The 15,545-nt window shown below is 33.2% G+C and overlaps 1 protein-coding gene across 3 annotated transcripts in view; it reads left to right on the forward strand.

Annotated features, from left to right (window-relative positions):
* Window positions 1-15,545, forward strand: part of USP48 (ubiquitin specific peptidase 48) — a 61,881-nt gene that overhangs the window by 10,481 nt on the left and 35,855 nt on the right. For all 3 annotated transcript variants that reach the window (XM_051988307.1, XM_051988305.1, XM_051988306.1), the window contains exons 2-6: window positions 3,652-3,772; window positions 7,924-8,080; window positions 8,925-9,052; window positions 13,479-13,603; window positions 14,649-14,757. In XM_051988307.1, coding sequence (XP_051844267.1) covers window positions 3,652-3,772; window positions 7,924-8,080; window positions 8,925-9,052; window positions 13,479-13,603; window positions 14,649-14,757 — 640 coding nt within the window. The remainder of the gene's footprint in view (window positions 1-3,651; window positions 3,773-7,923; window positions 8,081-8,924; window positions 9,053-13,478; window positions 13,604-14,648; window positions 14,758-15,545) is intronic.

Genomic DNA, 15,545 nt, shown 5'->3' on the forward strand with positions numbered 1-15,545 from the left:
CAGATCACTAAACGCAGTACTTTATTGCTAAATAATGCTAACCATCATCTCAGTCTTCACTGAATCATAATCTTTTTTGCTGGTAGAGGATCTTCCCTTGCTTGATGGCTGCTGACTGATAAAGTGGTGTATGCTCAAGTTTGGGGTTACTGTGGCAATTTCTTAAAATGGGACAACAGTGAAGTTTGCAATTCTTCCTTTCACTTGTTCACTTAGAGGACATTTATATGATTATTAATTGGCCCAGTTTTAATATTGTTGTATCTCAGGGAATAGAAAAACCCACAGAAAAGAAGAGACAGAAAACGGTCAGTGGAAAGATCAGAGCACATAGCACTTAATTTCCTTGTCTTACATGGGTGTGGTTTGTGGCACCCCAGAATAAGTGCAATAGAAACATCAGAGATTGCTGATCAAGCAAAGCAGATGTAATAATGAAAAAAGTTTGAACTATTTCAAGAACTAGAGAAACATGATGTGAACATATGCACTTTGGGGAGATAATTGCTGATTTGCTTGATGCTAGATTGCCACAAAACCTTTTAAATTATTTGTAACAAAATAAGCTGGTAAGTACAGTAAAGTGAGTGAGGCACACAATACAATGAAATATGCTAGTTGGTCTTCCTGACTAGTGCAGTCAACTTTCACTCAACTGTTAGTCATTTTTCTAAAACAGTTGGTTCATAACTTTACTCAGTCGGCTATAGTCATTCTCTTCATCTCTAAGATCAACTATATAATATTCTTTTCTAAATACATTTAAAGGTAGCTTTCAATATTTTTTTTTGAAGAGGGGCTGAAGCTATTGGGGGTTAAGTGACTTGCCCAGCATCACACAGCTAGGAAGTGTTAAGTGTCTTAACAGATTTGAACTCAGGTCCTCCTGACTTCAGGGCTGATGCTCTGTGTACTGTGCCCCCTAGCTGCCCCTTAATATTTAATTTTATAGCTTTTTATTTTTTCAAATACAGGCAAAGATAGTTTTCAACATTCACCTTTGCAAAACTTTGTTCCAAATTTTTCTTGCCTCTTCCCAAGACAGCAAGTAATTCAACAGATTAAACATTTGCAGTTCTTCTAAACATTTCTATATTTGTCATGCTGCACAAGAGAAATCAGATTAAAAAGTGAAAGAAAAACAAACAAGCAAACAACAAAAGTGAAAACACTATGCTTTGATCCACATTCAGTATCTATAGTTCTTTCTGGATGGAGATGGCTTTTTTCATCACAAGTATATTGGAAGTGCCTTGAATTACCTCACTGTTGAGGAAGAGCCAAGTCCATCATCACATAATCTTGTTACTGTGTACAATGTTCTCTTGGTTCTGCTTACTTTACTCAGCATCATTAATGATGCAAACTTTTCTAAAGTTAGTTCTTATAGAACTATAATATTCATTACATTCAGATACTCATTAACTTATTCAGCCATTCCCCAACTGATAGGGATCCACTCAGTATCCAGTTCCTTGCCATTATAAAAATGGCTGCTACAAATATTTTTGCACATGTGGATCCTTTTTTTTTCTTTTATGATCTCTCTGGGGTATAGACACTATTGGATCAAAGAATATGCACAGTTTGATAGCCCTTTAAGCATAGTTCTCGATTGTCAGAACCATTAGAATGGTTGAATCACATTACAATTCCACCAGCAATGTATTAGTGTCTGTTTTCCCACATCCTCCAATATTTATCTTTTTTTCCTGTCATCTTAGTATGACAGTATAAAGTATAAAGTGGTACATACCTCAAAATTGTTTTAAGTTGCATTTCTCTAATCTGTAGTGATTTAGAGCTTTTTTATCTAATCAGAAATGGCTGTAATTTCATCTAAAAATTGTTCATATTCTTTGACTATATCAGTTGGGGAATAACTTAGATATTTGAGTCAGCTTTCTATTTTAGAAATGAGACCTTTATCAGAAACAGACTGTGCAAATTGTTTCCCTGCTTTCTGCTTCCCTTCTAATTTTGGTTGCATTGATTTTGTTTGTGCAAAAATTTAATTAAAATTCTTTTTTTTGGCCTCAAAGGCACATAAACTAATTCCTTCTTAGCTTCCTAATCTTCCTAGACTTCACTCCAGTTATTTTGCAATCCACTTCTTGCTATTTCTTATACACCATGTCAGTTTTTTTAAACCATTTACAAAGATTTCCCATCAGCAATAAAAAGTAGGAAAATAGGCTTTCCTTTTGAGGCTGCTATGGGTAACCTGGATGAATCATACTATTAGGATGTATTTCTTAATTGGGAATGGTTGCAGTTTGTCTCCATTACATATGATGCTTACTGATGGTTTTAAATAGATGCTACTGATAAAATAATTTAAGGAAAAGTCCATTTATTCCTATACTCTCGAGTGTTTTTTAGTAGGAATGGATGTTGGGGTTATATCAAATGCTTTTTCTGCATCTATTGGTTTTTGTTAATTTGGTTATTAACATGGCCAATTATACTGATAGTTTTCCTAATATTGAACCATCATTGCATTCCTGGTATAAATCCTACTTGATTATGGTGTATTATAGGATGTATTTTTTAACATCTGGGGATGATCAACTGAAGGATTTTTCGCTACCAGGTTTCTAACCTAAGCAAAAGTACCAGAAAGAATTATTTGAAAATTATGTTGGAAAGTTCATGTTAATTGATTAAATCTTTCTTTGTCAAGTCAGCACAATCAGTAAGCATAATATTGTAGTAATCCATATTAGGCAAAGCCTGTATGTGATTAAAGATCTTTACTGGAAACATGTAAGAAAACTGACAGATTGTTTGGCTTGTCTACTGTAAAAGGAAGCCCTGAAAGACAGGAAACTGGGGGGGGAAAGGGGGAGTAAGTGGACATGAAGAGAAAAGGCAATAGCAGCATCTGTTTTGAATGACCTCTTGATGATTTAGAGATTGCATTATGTTGTTTTTTTTTTTTGTTTTCAGTTCAGTTCATAGAAATTCCCAACTATATGATGAGTATATAAGGTACTATAATCTAACTTGATATATATAAATTTGTTTATAGGGCCATGGGATTTAATTATACATTTTACCACCTTTTGGACAGTGGCTAAAATAAAGAAGCAGAATATTACAGATTATCTCTTTGGGGCAATTATTTTTATTCACATTATGCATACACTTCAATCTATGCATGAAATAGCCAACATTTTCCCAGCCTTTATTTTTTACATGACCTTAATGCAAGATCAGTCAACAAATCTGACAGTATTGAGGCCCATTTCTTCCTGACAAAGAAGTAACTGGTATAACTGGGCTTTGATCTATTCCTCATTCCTTATGATGTAACACTATTCATTAAATTCATGTGCATATGTTAGACCTGAAAAATAAAATGTTACCACTTTGAGGCCATTTGTTTAGAAGGTAATCTGAAGATTTGGAATTTCGGGGAAGACACATTTGTCTCATTAAGATTTTATCTGTTTCTCTTTATCTTAAATTTATCAAGGTTAGGGGTGGTCTTTTGTTTACCCGATGAGCACAGTATGTCTACTGAATTAGTTCATGGGGGAACCCTTTGTCTTATTAGTAATTCAAATTCCATTCATTTTATTTTCTACAAAAAATTGTTTGGACTTGTTACTTTAAGTCTAATGTTTATTTGTTGACTTTGCTTTGTAGAAGAAATTGCAAAGGGAATCCGAATTGCTTGGTTGGCATCGGAGAACACGTCTGGCTAGGGGAAATTGATGAAAACAGCTTTCACAACATTGATGATCCCAACTCTGAAAGGAGGAAAAAGGTAAAGGTGCACTAGTAAGGAGTAAATATGGATTATTCTTCACACTGCAGCTTTCATTTGGATTGTCTGAACTAAGTGATGGGAGGAGAGGCTTTCACAATAGCAGATTCCTTCCCCTGCCTGTGAAACTTGTCGCCCTGTACAACAGATTCAATAAGTTTGCAGAAATATTTTGCATTTCTGAAGAGGAAATGCAATTTCAGAAATGGATTGAATTATCTTGGTGTTAAACTGGAGAACAAAAAGGCACTTTTTCTTAAGTGGCTGGCTAGTGGGTTGTTGGAGAAAAGCAAGTGCCAGTATAAACTGGATTCTGTTTAAACAGCAGTGGAGTGACTAGCTTGCTTATGCTTTGGAACCTTGGTATTGTACATTATATTGCTGTTAGGATTAACCCCACTAGATGGCATCAGGAGTGCATTTTTTTTTTTTAAATAACTTTTTATTGATAGAACTCATGCCAGGGCAATTTTTTAAAACATTATCCCTTGCATTCACTTCTGTTCCGATTTTCCCCCTCCCCCAGATGCCGAGCAATCCTTTACATGTTGAATAGGTTACAGTATATCCTGGATACAATATGTGTGCAGAATTGAACAGTTTTCTTGTTGCACAGGGAGAATTGAATTTAGAAGGTATAAATAGCCCAGGAAGAAAAACAAAAATGCAGGAGTGCATTTTTGACAGGAACTTGATATAATAGAAAGGGCAACGGATTCAGAATTGGACAATCTGAATACAAGTTCTGATTATGAAACTGTTTAGCTAGCTGTGTCACCCAGGCAGGTCACTTAACCTTCCTGAGACTGTGTCCCATTCAAATTTTTAAAAATTGTGAAGTTTTTGAATCTGAAAGATAAAATAAAAATGGAGCTTTGACATGAACTTAGAATATACTGATTTGTCTACTATACGCTATACTATATGCTATTATGCTAGGACTTATCACTGTGATTAATTTGCTATAAATGTGAGCCCCCAGATATCTCAAATGCCCTTTGTGGCTTTCAGATTTGATTTAATGATGGTCTCTTCCTGTTGACTCATCTCATTTATTAATCTTTAAAGCAAGTAATTTCTTTTTAAACAATTTTGTGCTTCACCTTTTGAGAGTTGTCCTAAACCATTATAACATTCTTCCTAAATTTGGGGGATGAGGGGAATGTGAGATTGTCCTTAAACTTTTTCCTAAACATGAAGGGGATTAGTTACACAATTCTACCTAGGCTCCCAATGGTTTTTATTTTTTTTTTTTTTAGTTAGCTGTTTATCTTTTTAATTTTTTTTTCTGCTTACATGTATATTAACTTTTAAAATACACATTTGTTTATGAATCATGTTGGGAAAGAAAAAGCAGAGAAAAGGGAAAACTATAGAAGGAAAATAAAACAACAACAAATTAATATATTAACATATGTTTCACATTGAATCTCCATGGTTCTCTTTCTGGATGCAAATGTTACTTTTCTATCCAAAAGTTTATTGGATCACTGAACTGCTGAAAACAACCAAGATTTTCATAATTGATCATTGCATAGTCTGCTAGTGTGTATGATATATTGTTGATTCTGCTTGTTTCACTTCATATCATCAACTCATGTACGTCTTTTAAAGACTTTCTAAAATCATATTTTTTAATAGAACAATAATGTTCCATTACTTTCATATACTGTGACTTATTCAACCATTCCCTAATTGCTGGGCATCTATTCATTTTCCAATTTTTTGTTACCACAAAAAACTGTTGTAAACTTGTTTGCACATGTGCGTCTCTTCTTTTTTTAATGATCTCTTTGGGATACAGATGCAGTAGATACACTACTGGTTCCAAGAGTATGCACAGTTTGATAGGCCTTTCCCTATTCCCCTTTGGGAATAGTTTTAAATTACTCTCCATAATAGTTGGATCATTTCACAATTCCAATAATGCATTAGTGTTCCAATTTTCCCACATTCCCTCAAACATTTATCTTTATCTTTTCCTGTCATCTTAGCCAACCTGAGAAGTGTGAGGTGGTACCTCAGTCGTTTTAATTAGCATTTCTCTATAGTGATTTGGAGCATTTCTTCATATGACTATAGATCGCTTTAATTTCATCATTTGAAAATTGTTCAGTATATTTTAACATATTTAACATGTATTAGATTACCTGCCATCTAGGGGCAGGGTTGAAGGGGGGAAAGAGGGGAAATTTTGGAATACAAGGTTTGCAAAGGTCAGTGTTGAAAAATTACCCACACATATATTTTGTAAACAAAATGCTTTAAAAAAAAATAAAAAGGAAAAGGGAAACTTCATATCCTTGCATCATTTATCAATTGGGGAATGACTTATATTATACATTCTTCTAAATTTGACACAATTCTTTATATTTTAGAAATGAGGCCTTTACAACTGGCTATAAAATTTTCTCCCAAGCGTTGTATTTCTTAATTAATCCTTTTACATTGGGTTTTGTTTATGCAAAAACCTTTTAATTTAATGTAATTAAAGTTGTTGATTTTGCATTTCATAATGTTCGCTATTTCTTCTTTGGTCTTTAATTCATCTCTTCTCCTAAGATCTAAGAATATTTTGGTATGGGGTGTGAAATGTAGATTTATTTGGTTTCTGACATTATTTTCCAGTTTCTCCAGCAAATTTTGTGAGTGAGTTCTTATCCCAGAAGCTGGGGTTTGAGGGTTTACCAAATACTAGATTACTATTGTCGTTGATTATTGTGTCGTGTATATCTAACCTATTCCACCAATCCACCACTCTTATTTTTTAGCTAGTACCAAATTGTTTTGATAACTGCTGCTTTTTCCCATTAATTTTCTTGATATTCTTGCACTGGGTCCCAACTTCTGATAGCAAGGATATCATATTTGAATCCCCAAAACAATACTTTTATGAACATGGGAGTCTCACTTGTTACCTACTTTTGGCTTAAGTTGCCTCATGTATAAAATAAGGGGAATGGATTAGATCAATGTGAGAAATAACTTAGGAGGCATAAAGTGTTTGTCTTAATTACACCACTACAGAAGTGGGTATCCTATAAAATAGGAACACTTATAATCAATAGACAAAGTCCTTCCCCAATTCCCCATTTACTGAGTACCACAGAGGTCACAACCTATCTGGAGTGCCTAATCATTTGTGAATGTGAATTTCCACCATTAATTACAGCATTACTTCTCCCTCCACCCCTCTCATTTGAGTTTAAGACCTTCCCTTCCACTTACAGGTAATTCTTTACCTTGGATTATGTTTTACCATGTATTCTAAATTTCTACCTTTGCTTACATTTTAAAAATTAAAGTTTGAAAATTTAAACAATATTAATAGATACCTTTTGTTTTTATATCATATAGATTAGCATTTTCTTAAAAAGTGAGATAAGAAAAATTTAGTTTAAAAAAATCAAATGAATTAAAAATAATCTATCTGTAGTGTTCCATACCTGGAGCCCAGACTTCTGTAAAGATTCATAAGTGATTAAAAAGTCTTTCAGTTAGAGATCCCAGTGGTAAGCAAATGCTCCAGGGAGAAGCCATACCTCATTTTTTATGTTAGCAAAAGCTGGGAACAAAGCTGAATAAATGGGGTCTTCTACATTGTTCCTAGTTCATTGCTATTTCAAAAGAGGACTGCATTTTATTTTGCAAGGTCCTTTGTCTTTTTTACTAACCTCTTTGGGATTTATATTTAATTAGTGTCTGAACATTTAGATTTTTTTGTTCCTCTAAATCTGAAATCCTATTGACCATGACCAAGAAAAATAATTCACAATCTAGAAGTCCTGGAATCCTGCTTTGTAGTTAGTATTTAGAGTTATTAATGTTCAGAACTCTGAATACTCTTTCTAAAGATATTTCTAAAGCATGAATCATGATGAATTAGAGTAAAGCATTATGGTTGGTTTGTTTTTTTTTAAACTAGTAAAGAAGAAATGAATTTTTAAAGAATTATTTGTCAATTAGAAAAGAATTTTTTGAAGACTTAAAGATATTTGCCATTTCAATTGAAGTATTAGACTATTGAAAATTGTATTTGAATATTATCTTTTATGCTATAAAACTTTGTCAAAATTTCAGATTTTTAAAATTAAGCTTTGATTTGAGCAAAGTCACTTTTGCAGCTAATGTTTTTGTTTTTTCAATTGTAGAACTCATTTGTGGGTCTAACAAACCTTGGAGCAACGTGCTATGTGAATACTTTTCTTCAGGTTTGGTTTCTTAACCTGGAGCTTAGACAGGCTCTGTATTTATGTCCAAGTACCTGTGGTGACCACATGATGGGAGATGGCATACAGGAAGAGAAAGGTTGGTGAAAGGACTATCTGTGATTATTTGTTTTTTTGTGTGTCTATCCGGGCTTACACATTCTCATCTGTTTGCTCTACAGATGCTAAGAACATAAAGCTCTTGCTTATTAAGTAGTTTATGTTGCTCCCATTTTTTTCTGAAATACATTTTTATTCTTGTAGATTGTAGTTAAGATTAAGTTGATTTTTAAAGATTAAGTTGATTTTTAAAAGGAGGTTATAAACGCAATATTTAAACTTACTATCCTTAGCCATAATATAACAATGAGTCTTGAGCTTGTGTTGGAAGGGATACCATATATAACAAAGTTTTTTCTTAATGGACCATTTAGTTTTAAAATATTTTAAAAGGCTTGTTTTTGTGATAGGTGTTTGTCTTTTTCCCAAGGGCTTTTATGGCTTATATGCATATATAAGCTTATATGAAACTTTCTTAGGAAACTTATCCTCATAAGAAGATATCTGTGTCTTTCTTTGCCTAATTGCTTGTACAATACAGCTGCTTACAGCAGAGAGATTCTAAAATTTGGCTAATTTTCTTATTTAACAGGATGTTTAGTAAGTACAAGTGCTTTGTTTTGTTCCTGATATAAATGCTAGTTTTTCTTAGATAATTCTTTTATTTGCTTTCATTTTGGTATCAAGCACATTAATTTTAACTAGTTTTAAAAAATAGTAAATCTTTTAAAGCATTTGAGTCCATTGATGTTTTTTTCCTCAAACATACTTAGTATGTTACAGAATATTATAAATAGAACCTTTAATATTTGATAAAAATGATATTGATTGACATGCAGAGGAAATGTCCTAACATTTTAATTTATGGTGAAACTTTTCTATAGATTATGAACCTCAGACCATTTGTGAACATCTTCAGTACCTTTTTGCTTTGCTGCAGAACAGTAACAGACGGTACATTGATCCATCGGGATTTGTTAAAGCTTTAGGCTTGGACACAGGACAACAGCAGGTAATGCTAGTCTCAGATGAAAATTAGAAACATTATTGACAGAAGGTAAAAGACTCGTTACAGAGAATATTTTGTAATTATTGAAAAACAGTTTCAAAGTAGGCCAGAAAGTCATTGTAAAATACAAGTAAGTAGTGGTGCATTAAAGGATGTTCTGCATACTTTATATCACTTAAGTTTCTCAGGACCTCCCCCTTATTAACCCGTACCAGAAAGCCAATGCATAATATAACAGTATTTTCTAATACTAATTTTTTTAATTGCATATGAAGATAGTTTTCAACATTTGTTTTCTATGAGATTTTGAGTTCTACCAGGAGAATATCAAGATGATGTTACACAGCATCAACAACAAATGATTGTCCATTTTAATAGACTTAGCTCTTCACAGCAATGCAGTAGTCTAAGATAGTTCCAAAAGACTCATGATGGAAAATGTCATTTACAGAGAAAGAGTTAGGGACTCAGGATGCAGATCAAAGCATATGGTTTTTCCCTTTCTGCTTCTTTCACAGCATGACTAAATGTAGAAATGTGTAATATGCTTATATATGTATCACATATCAGATTGCCATTGGCGGGGGAGGTAAGAGAGGGAGAACTTTTGGAATTCAAAGTCTTAATAAAAGTGAATGTAGAAAATTATCTTGTATGTTTTTTTCTTATTACATGTAAAGATAATTAAGAAGAATAAACATTTCTAGAAAATTATTTTTCTTTTGAGTTCCAAATTTTTCTTTCCTTCCCTTGCCCCAAGGCAAGCAATCTGTTGTATATGTGCTGTATTGTTAAATGAATTTTCACATTAGTCATCACTTAACAGTGTATTTAAGATGAAAAAAAGGAAGAGAAAAAACAAAGCCAATTAATATATGGCAAAGTCTGAAAACATAAGCAAGGCTCCATATTTGTGTCATCTTTATTTTTTCATTGTTTTTTTCATAGTTGCCAATTCACAACATTCCCTTCTGATGGTTTTATGTTCTGTAAGACATAATGATTGCAGTCATTTTTCTTGTGGTTTTTCTGATTCTACTTACTTCACTTTGTATCAGTTCATGTGATTAACATGCTTTCCTGTATTCAAATCATTCATAATTTCTTAACAGCATAGTAATATTGCATTCATGTACCATAATTTGTTTATCCATTCTCCAGTCTTTGGATTTGTTTCTAGTTCTTTGCTGTCACAAAAACGGCTGGTATAGCTATTTTACGTATGGAAACTTTTGAGTTGATCTTACTGGAATATATGCCTAGTAGTGGAATATTTGCGTCTGTGAGGATTAAAATTGTCTTACCTACATCAAGAGAGTGAGGCAGAGCTCTGAGCCAAAGGCACATCATTAAAGAATTCATTATTCTCTTAACCTAAGTGGATCTCAAATTTTCCTCACAATCTGAGACCCCCCTTTTTTCTATGATATAGATATTTATAGGGCTAGATATATAGATAATCAAGAGCAGCTGTAGCAAATATCACAAACTCTAAGGAAAATACTGTGAGATGGGTCTCCACTTAGACTGAAGTGTAAGGAATATCTCCTTAGGTTGCCCAACCTAAGATATTATAAGCCACCAGAGGTTAGATGAAGCATGGGGCATCTGATTAAATGCCCACAGGATGGTCGCAGGCTACCTTTGGAGAAGAGAGAAAATAGTCTGGAAAAACAGTCTATTGGGAAATTTGCCTGTAGTTGAGTCAGGTGACATGACAAAAGAAAAACAAGGGCTGAGGAACTCCCAGATAACTTCCTATTATTAAGCAAATGAACTTAGAATATGCAACTAGCAGTTCTTGGGCCTAAAATCAAAAGCATTGCTACCATACAAACAAATTGATTAATTGATATTGATTAGAACAGAGTTGTGGGTCCAGATGAGTTATTTCTCACATGACTGAATGGCTGGACATTTTAACTCCTGTAATTGTAAGTTTCTTTGTATGATGGTTTTTAGATTCACATTTCCATTAACTGTATAACTACTAATAAGGAAAAAATGAAACAACCATGACATTTCACTCCATACCCAGCAAAGTGGCAAAAATAATTAGGAGAGTTAAATGTTGGAATAGTTTTTGAGAGTTACCTATTTTCAGTGGAGCTGAAAGTGAGATATATTTTCAAAAATGTAGATGCCTTTTGCTTTGCGATCATTTCTGGAGTGTCTTCCTATTGAAACTCCAAATCAACAACAACATAATAAAAAACCCAAATACAACTAAATGACTCTACTGATAGCATATGTGAAGAGATCTGCATTTCTACTTAGGAGGAAAGTGTGTTTTATCATCTATGTACTGGGGCCAGCATTAACCAATTACACTTAATAGGAATCCTGTATTTGTATACATATATACCTACATACATACACACATACAGACTCACAATTATTGTATATTATTTTGGTCCTATGAAATTTTAAATTCAAGTGTAGTTTTCTAATTGGCTAAATGTCTATTTAGAATAGGTTTGTTTTATGTCTTTTAAATTTGTTATGCTTTCATGTAATTTCAAAGTTTTTCAATTTTTGGAAGGTTATGAATACTTAAGAATCCAAATCTGTAATACCTGCATGCAAATAACCATCTTGAAATGTAACTGGGAATATTATCAGGACAAATTAGTCTTAGGGATTGCCTGAAGCAATAAACTGGTTATAAATGGGAGTTGGTGATCTGTCTGGTGGAGGAATTCCAACACTATTTAAATAATAGGGGTTGCACAGTCATTGACAACAGAAGTATCAAGAGAGGACTCTTGTTTGTTTCACTCAACTCTGAAGGGATCTGCAGTACTTTTTGCTGGCTGAAAAATGATTTAAAATAATAAAGTTTGACTACAGAAATTCAGGAAGACACTTTTTAAATGCATTTTTTTCCATTTCAATGGAATTCTCTATGAATGCCATCCTGGCATTTGTATACTACAAATTTTCAGTAACTTATTGGTGAATGCAGGCATTGAGGATTTTTTTCCCTACATATATTTTAAGAAATTTTTAATAGAATTTTGTTTTTGCAAATACATGTAAAAATTTCTGTATTTTTGTAAGATTGTCTTGCAAATTTTTTCTTCTCCTTTCCTTCTCCCTTCTCTGAGACAACAAGCAAACTAATAGAGCTCAAATATATACAGTTCTTTTAAACATTTTTCCAGCTTTGTCATGCTGAGCAAGAAAAATCGGACCAAAAGGGGAAAATTATAAGAAAAGAAAAAGGTGAAAATTCTGTTTCAGTCCACATTTAGTTTCCATAGTTCTCTCTCTGGATGTTAATGGCACTGTGCATCCCAAGACTATTGTAATAGGCTTGAACCTCATTATTGAGGAAGAGCCCAGTCCATCACAGTTGATCATCACATTGTCTTGTTACTGTATACAATGTTCTGGGTTTTACTCACTTTGCTCGGGTTCAGTAGATGTAAGTCTTTGCAGGTTTTTCTTTCTTTTTTCTTTTTTTAAATGTTTGTTAAGGCAATTGGGGTTACTTGGCCACAGTCACACAGTCCAGGTGTTTCTGAAGTTAGTCTGGTCACCATTTCTTTTTTTTCCACCTGAGGCAGTTGGGGTTAAGTGACTTGCCCACAGTCACACAGCTAGGACATGTTAAGTCTCTGAGACCCAGATTGACTTCAGGGGTAGTGCTCTATCCAGTATGCCACCTAGCTGCCTTATGCTCATCATTTCTTAAAGAACAGTAATATTCCATTAAATTCACATATCATAGCTTATTCAGCTATTCCCCAATTGATGGGCATCCATTCGTTTTCAAATTCCTTGCCAATACAAAAAGGGTTGCTACAAACATTTTTGCACATGTGCAAAATTTCCCTGTTATCCTCATTGGCATAGATACTCAACAGAGCCACTGCTGGATCCAATGGTATGCATTGTTTTGTAGCCCTTTTTGCATAGTTCACAAATGTCTTTAGTATGATATCTTTAGTATGGTTGGATTGTTTTACAACTCCACTAACAATATATCACCATTCCAGTTTCCCCATCTCCTCTGCAATATTATCTTTTCCTTTCATCTTAGCTAATCTGAGAGAGATGAAGTGTTGCCTTCTCTTAATTTGGCATTTCCTAGTCAATAATGTTTAATCTTTATCTTTGACACTAACATGTAGATCAGTGAAGTCATTGCTCTTAAAATATTGAAGTATATGAAATACATGGTGTTAGCAGCATTGTTTTACTCTGATTGAAAAAGACTAGGCTTAGGCCTAGAAATGATCATTATTTATTGCTGTATAAATGTACAAACAGCTGTCTCAAAAAAATTTATGCCATTCATAAGTACTCATACACCAAATTTTTATCTAGAAATCATTCTTGCATTCAGAGTATATGCAGTTCTTATTTTTTGTAGAGAAATTGACAGGGTAAGAGTTTATTTTTCTTTTAAATAAATTTTTTATAGGATGCACAAGAATTTTCAAAGCTGTTTATGTCTTTACTGGAGGATACTTTGTCTAAGCAGAAGAATCCAGATGTAAGGAATATTGTCCAACAGCAATTTTGTGGAGAATATGCATATGTGACTGTGTAAGTTTTATGGATTATTTTTGTCTTTTAGAAATGAGATTTCTTTAGTAGATAATTAATGTTTTTGGAAGGACTCTTGCTGTGTGGAATAGAGAAATACCAGTTCTTTGGTATTTGAGACTTTTTATATTTAATTTGACAATTTTCCACAACTTATAAAGTTAATAAAAGCTACTTGCAGAATGTAATCTGATTTATAAAAGCAGTCCTTGAAGGTGTAACTATTGACTAGTGAGTGTATTGGACATAAGAATAACTTTCTGTCCCATCCCTTCTAATAAGTACTGCTCTTCAGTGCTTCAACGGTACATGGTGCTCATAGAACTTGGCTTTATGACTTAAACCAGCCTGTTTATGAGAACTAGTTCAAATCCTAATTAATACACTAGTCTGTAGACATGTCTATAAACTTTGTAGCCTTAACCAATAGCCGACTGTTGGAGAGCGTTCTCTCATCAGTGAAATCACAGAATCTGCTATGTTGAAATGGGATTTAATATGCTGGAATAGCCTTTGAAAACATACAATAAATATATGTCATTGGGCAATTGTTATAGCTAAGGTTTGTTTTAATTTAAAAGTGCCATTTTCCTTGTAATTGTACAGTGTTTTGTGCATTTATAAATAGATCGGTGTATCTATCTAGATAAACTATTAAGTTTCCCCTATTTCCAAGGTACTTGCATTAAGTTAAACTTTTTTTTGAATTGCAAATTCCCTCTAGCCTTTTCCCCACTCATTGAGAAGGCAACTAATATAGTACCTATTATACATATAATACATATTGTATTTCTGGTTGTTAGCAATCATGATATATTTTGGCATTTCTTAAGAAATCTCTTGGGATTTTTTGTGTTCCTGATAAATATGGGAAGATATATATAATACATATTGTATTTCTGGTTGTTAGCAATCATATGATATATGTTGGCATTAAGAAATCTCTTGGGATTTTTTGTGTTCCTGATAAATATGGGAAGTTCTAGTAGGCTTTAATTATTAGTTTGTTCTCTAACATTATTTATATTTTCTTTAAATATTTTAGCTGTAACCAGTGTGGCCGTGAATCTAAGCTTTTATCAAAATTTTATGAACTGGAGTTAAATATCCAAGGGCACAAGCAGCTAACAGATTGTATCACCGAATTTCTCAAGGTAGTGAAAACCAAACAGATCATGCAGCTTGCTGTTTTAAAAACAAATCTCACAGATGCTATTTCCAACATTTAATTATCTTCAGTGGTGTGAGCTAATCAATTTCTATTTTTCCCCCTCAGTGAAATGTATGAGGGTAATGTTTTTTGTTTTGTTAATGACTGTTTTATGACTTCAAAAAATAAGAGGATTTTCCAAAATGGCTGTTCTGAATAGATTATGTAGTTGAAAATAACTATTGAATGATTAGGGATATATAGGTTGGAGTTTCAGAGTTTAAACTTTGTTACATATCTATTTGATATTTGAAAATAATGAAAGATATTTACATAATGGCTAAGTAGTAATGTTGAATGGGAAAAAAATTGACAAAAAGACCACAGGATTAGTTTTGAGGCACACAGAACAGACTATTCAGATGAACTAATAAATATCTTCACATTACATTACTAACTTGGGTTGTTTGTTGATTGACATTGAACAGATTATTTCTCTGAAAGATAAGAGAATTGAACTGAAGAGGTTCCAGATTCCCCCCATGCCTTCCCTACTCTTAATTTCATTCTGTGTCACCTAGGGTTTGGTGGCATCATAAGGGAAATTTCATTGTGATTGAGGACTGATGTGGTTACAAAAAGACACTGTCAGAGAACTAAAAAGTACTTTTTAAAAAGTGAAAATACAGTAAAGTAGTGGAACTGTTCTGTGAAAATGTGATGAATCAGACCTAGCCATTTCAATTCTTGTGCTTGTTACTATTAGGCAGAAAAGATAAGCTTGAGGTCGAA

The sequence above is a fragment of the Antechinus flavipes genome, chromosome 3 (assembly GCF_016432865.1).
Source record: "Antechinus flavipes isolate AdamAnt ecotype Samford, QLD, Australia chromosome 3, AdamAnt_v2, whole genome shotgun sequence".
NCBI classification, from domain to species: domain Eukaryota; kingdom Metazoa; phylum Chordata; class Mammalia; order Dasyuromorphia; family Dasyuridae; genus Antechinus; species Antechinus flavipes.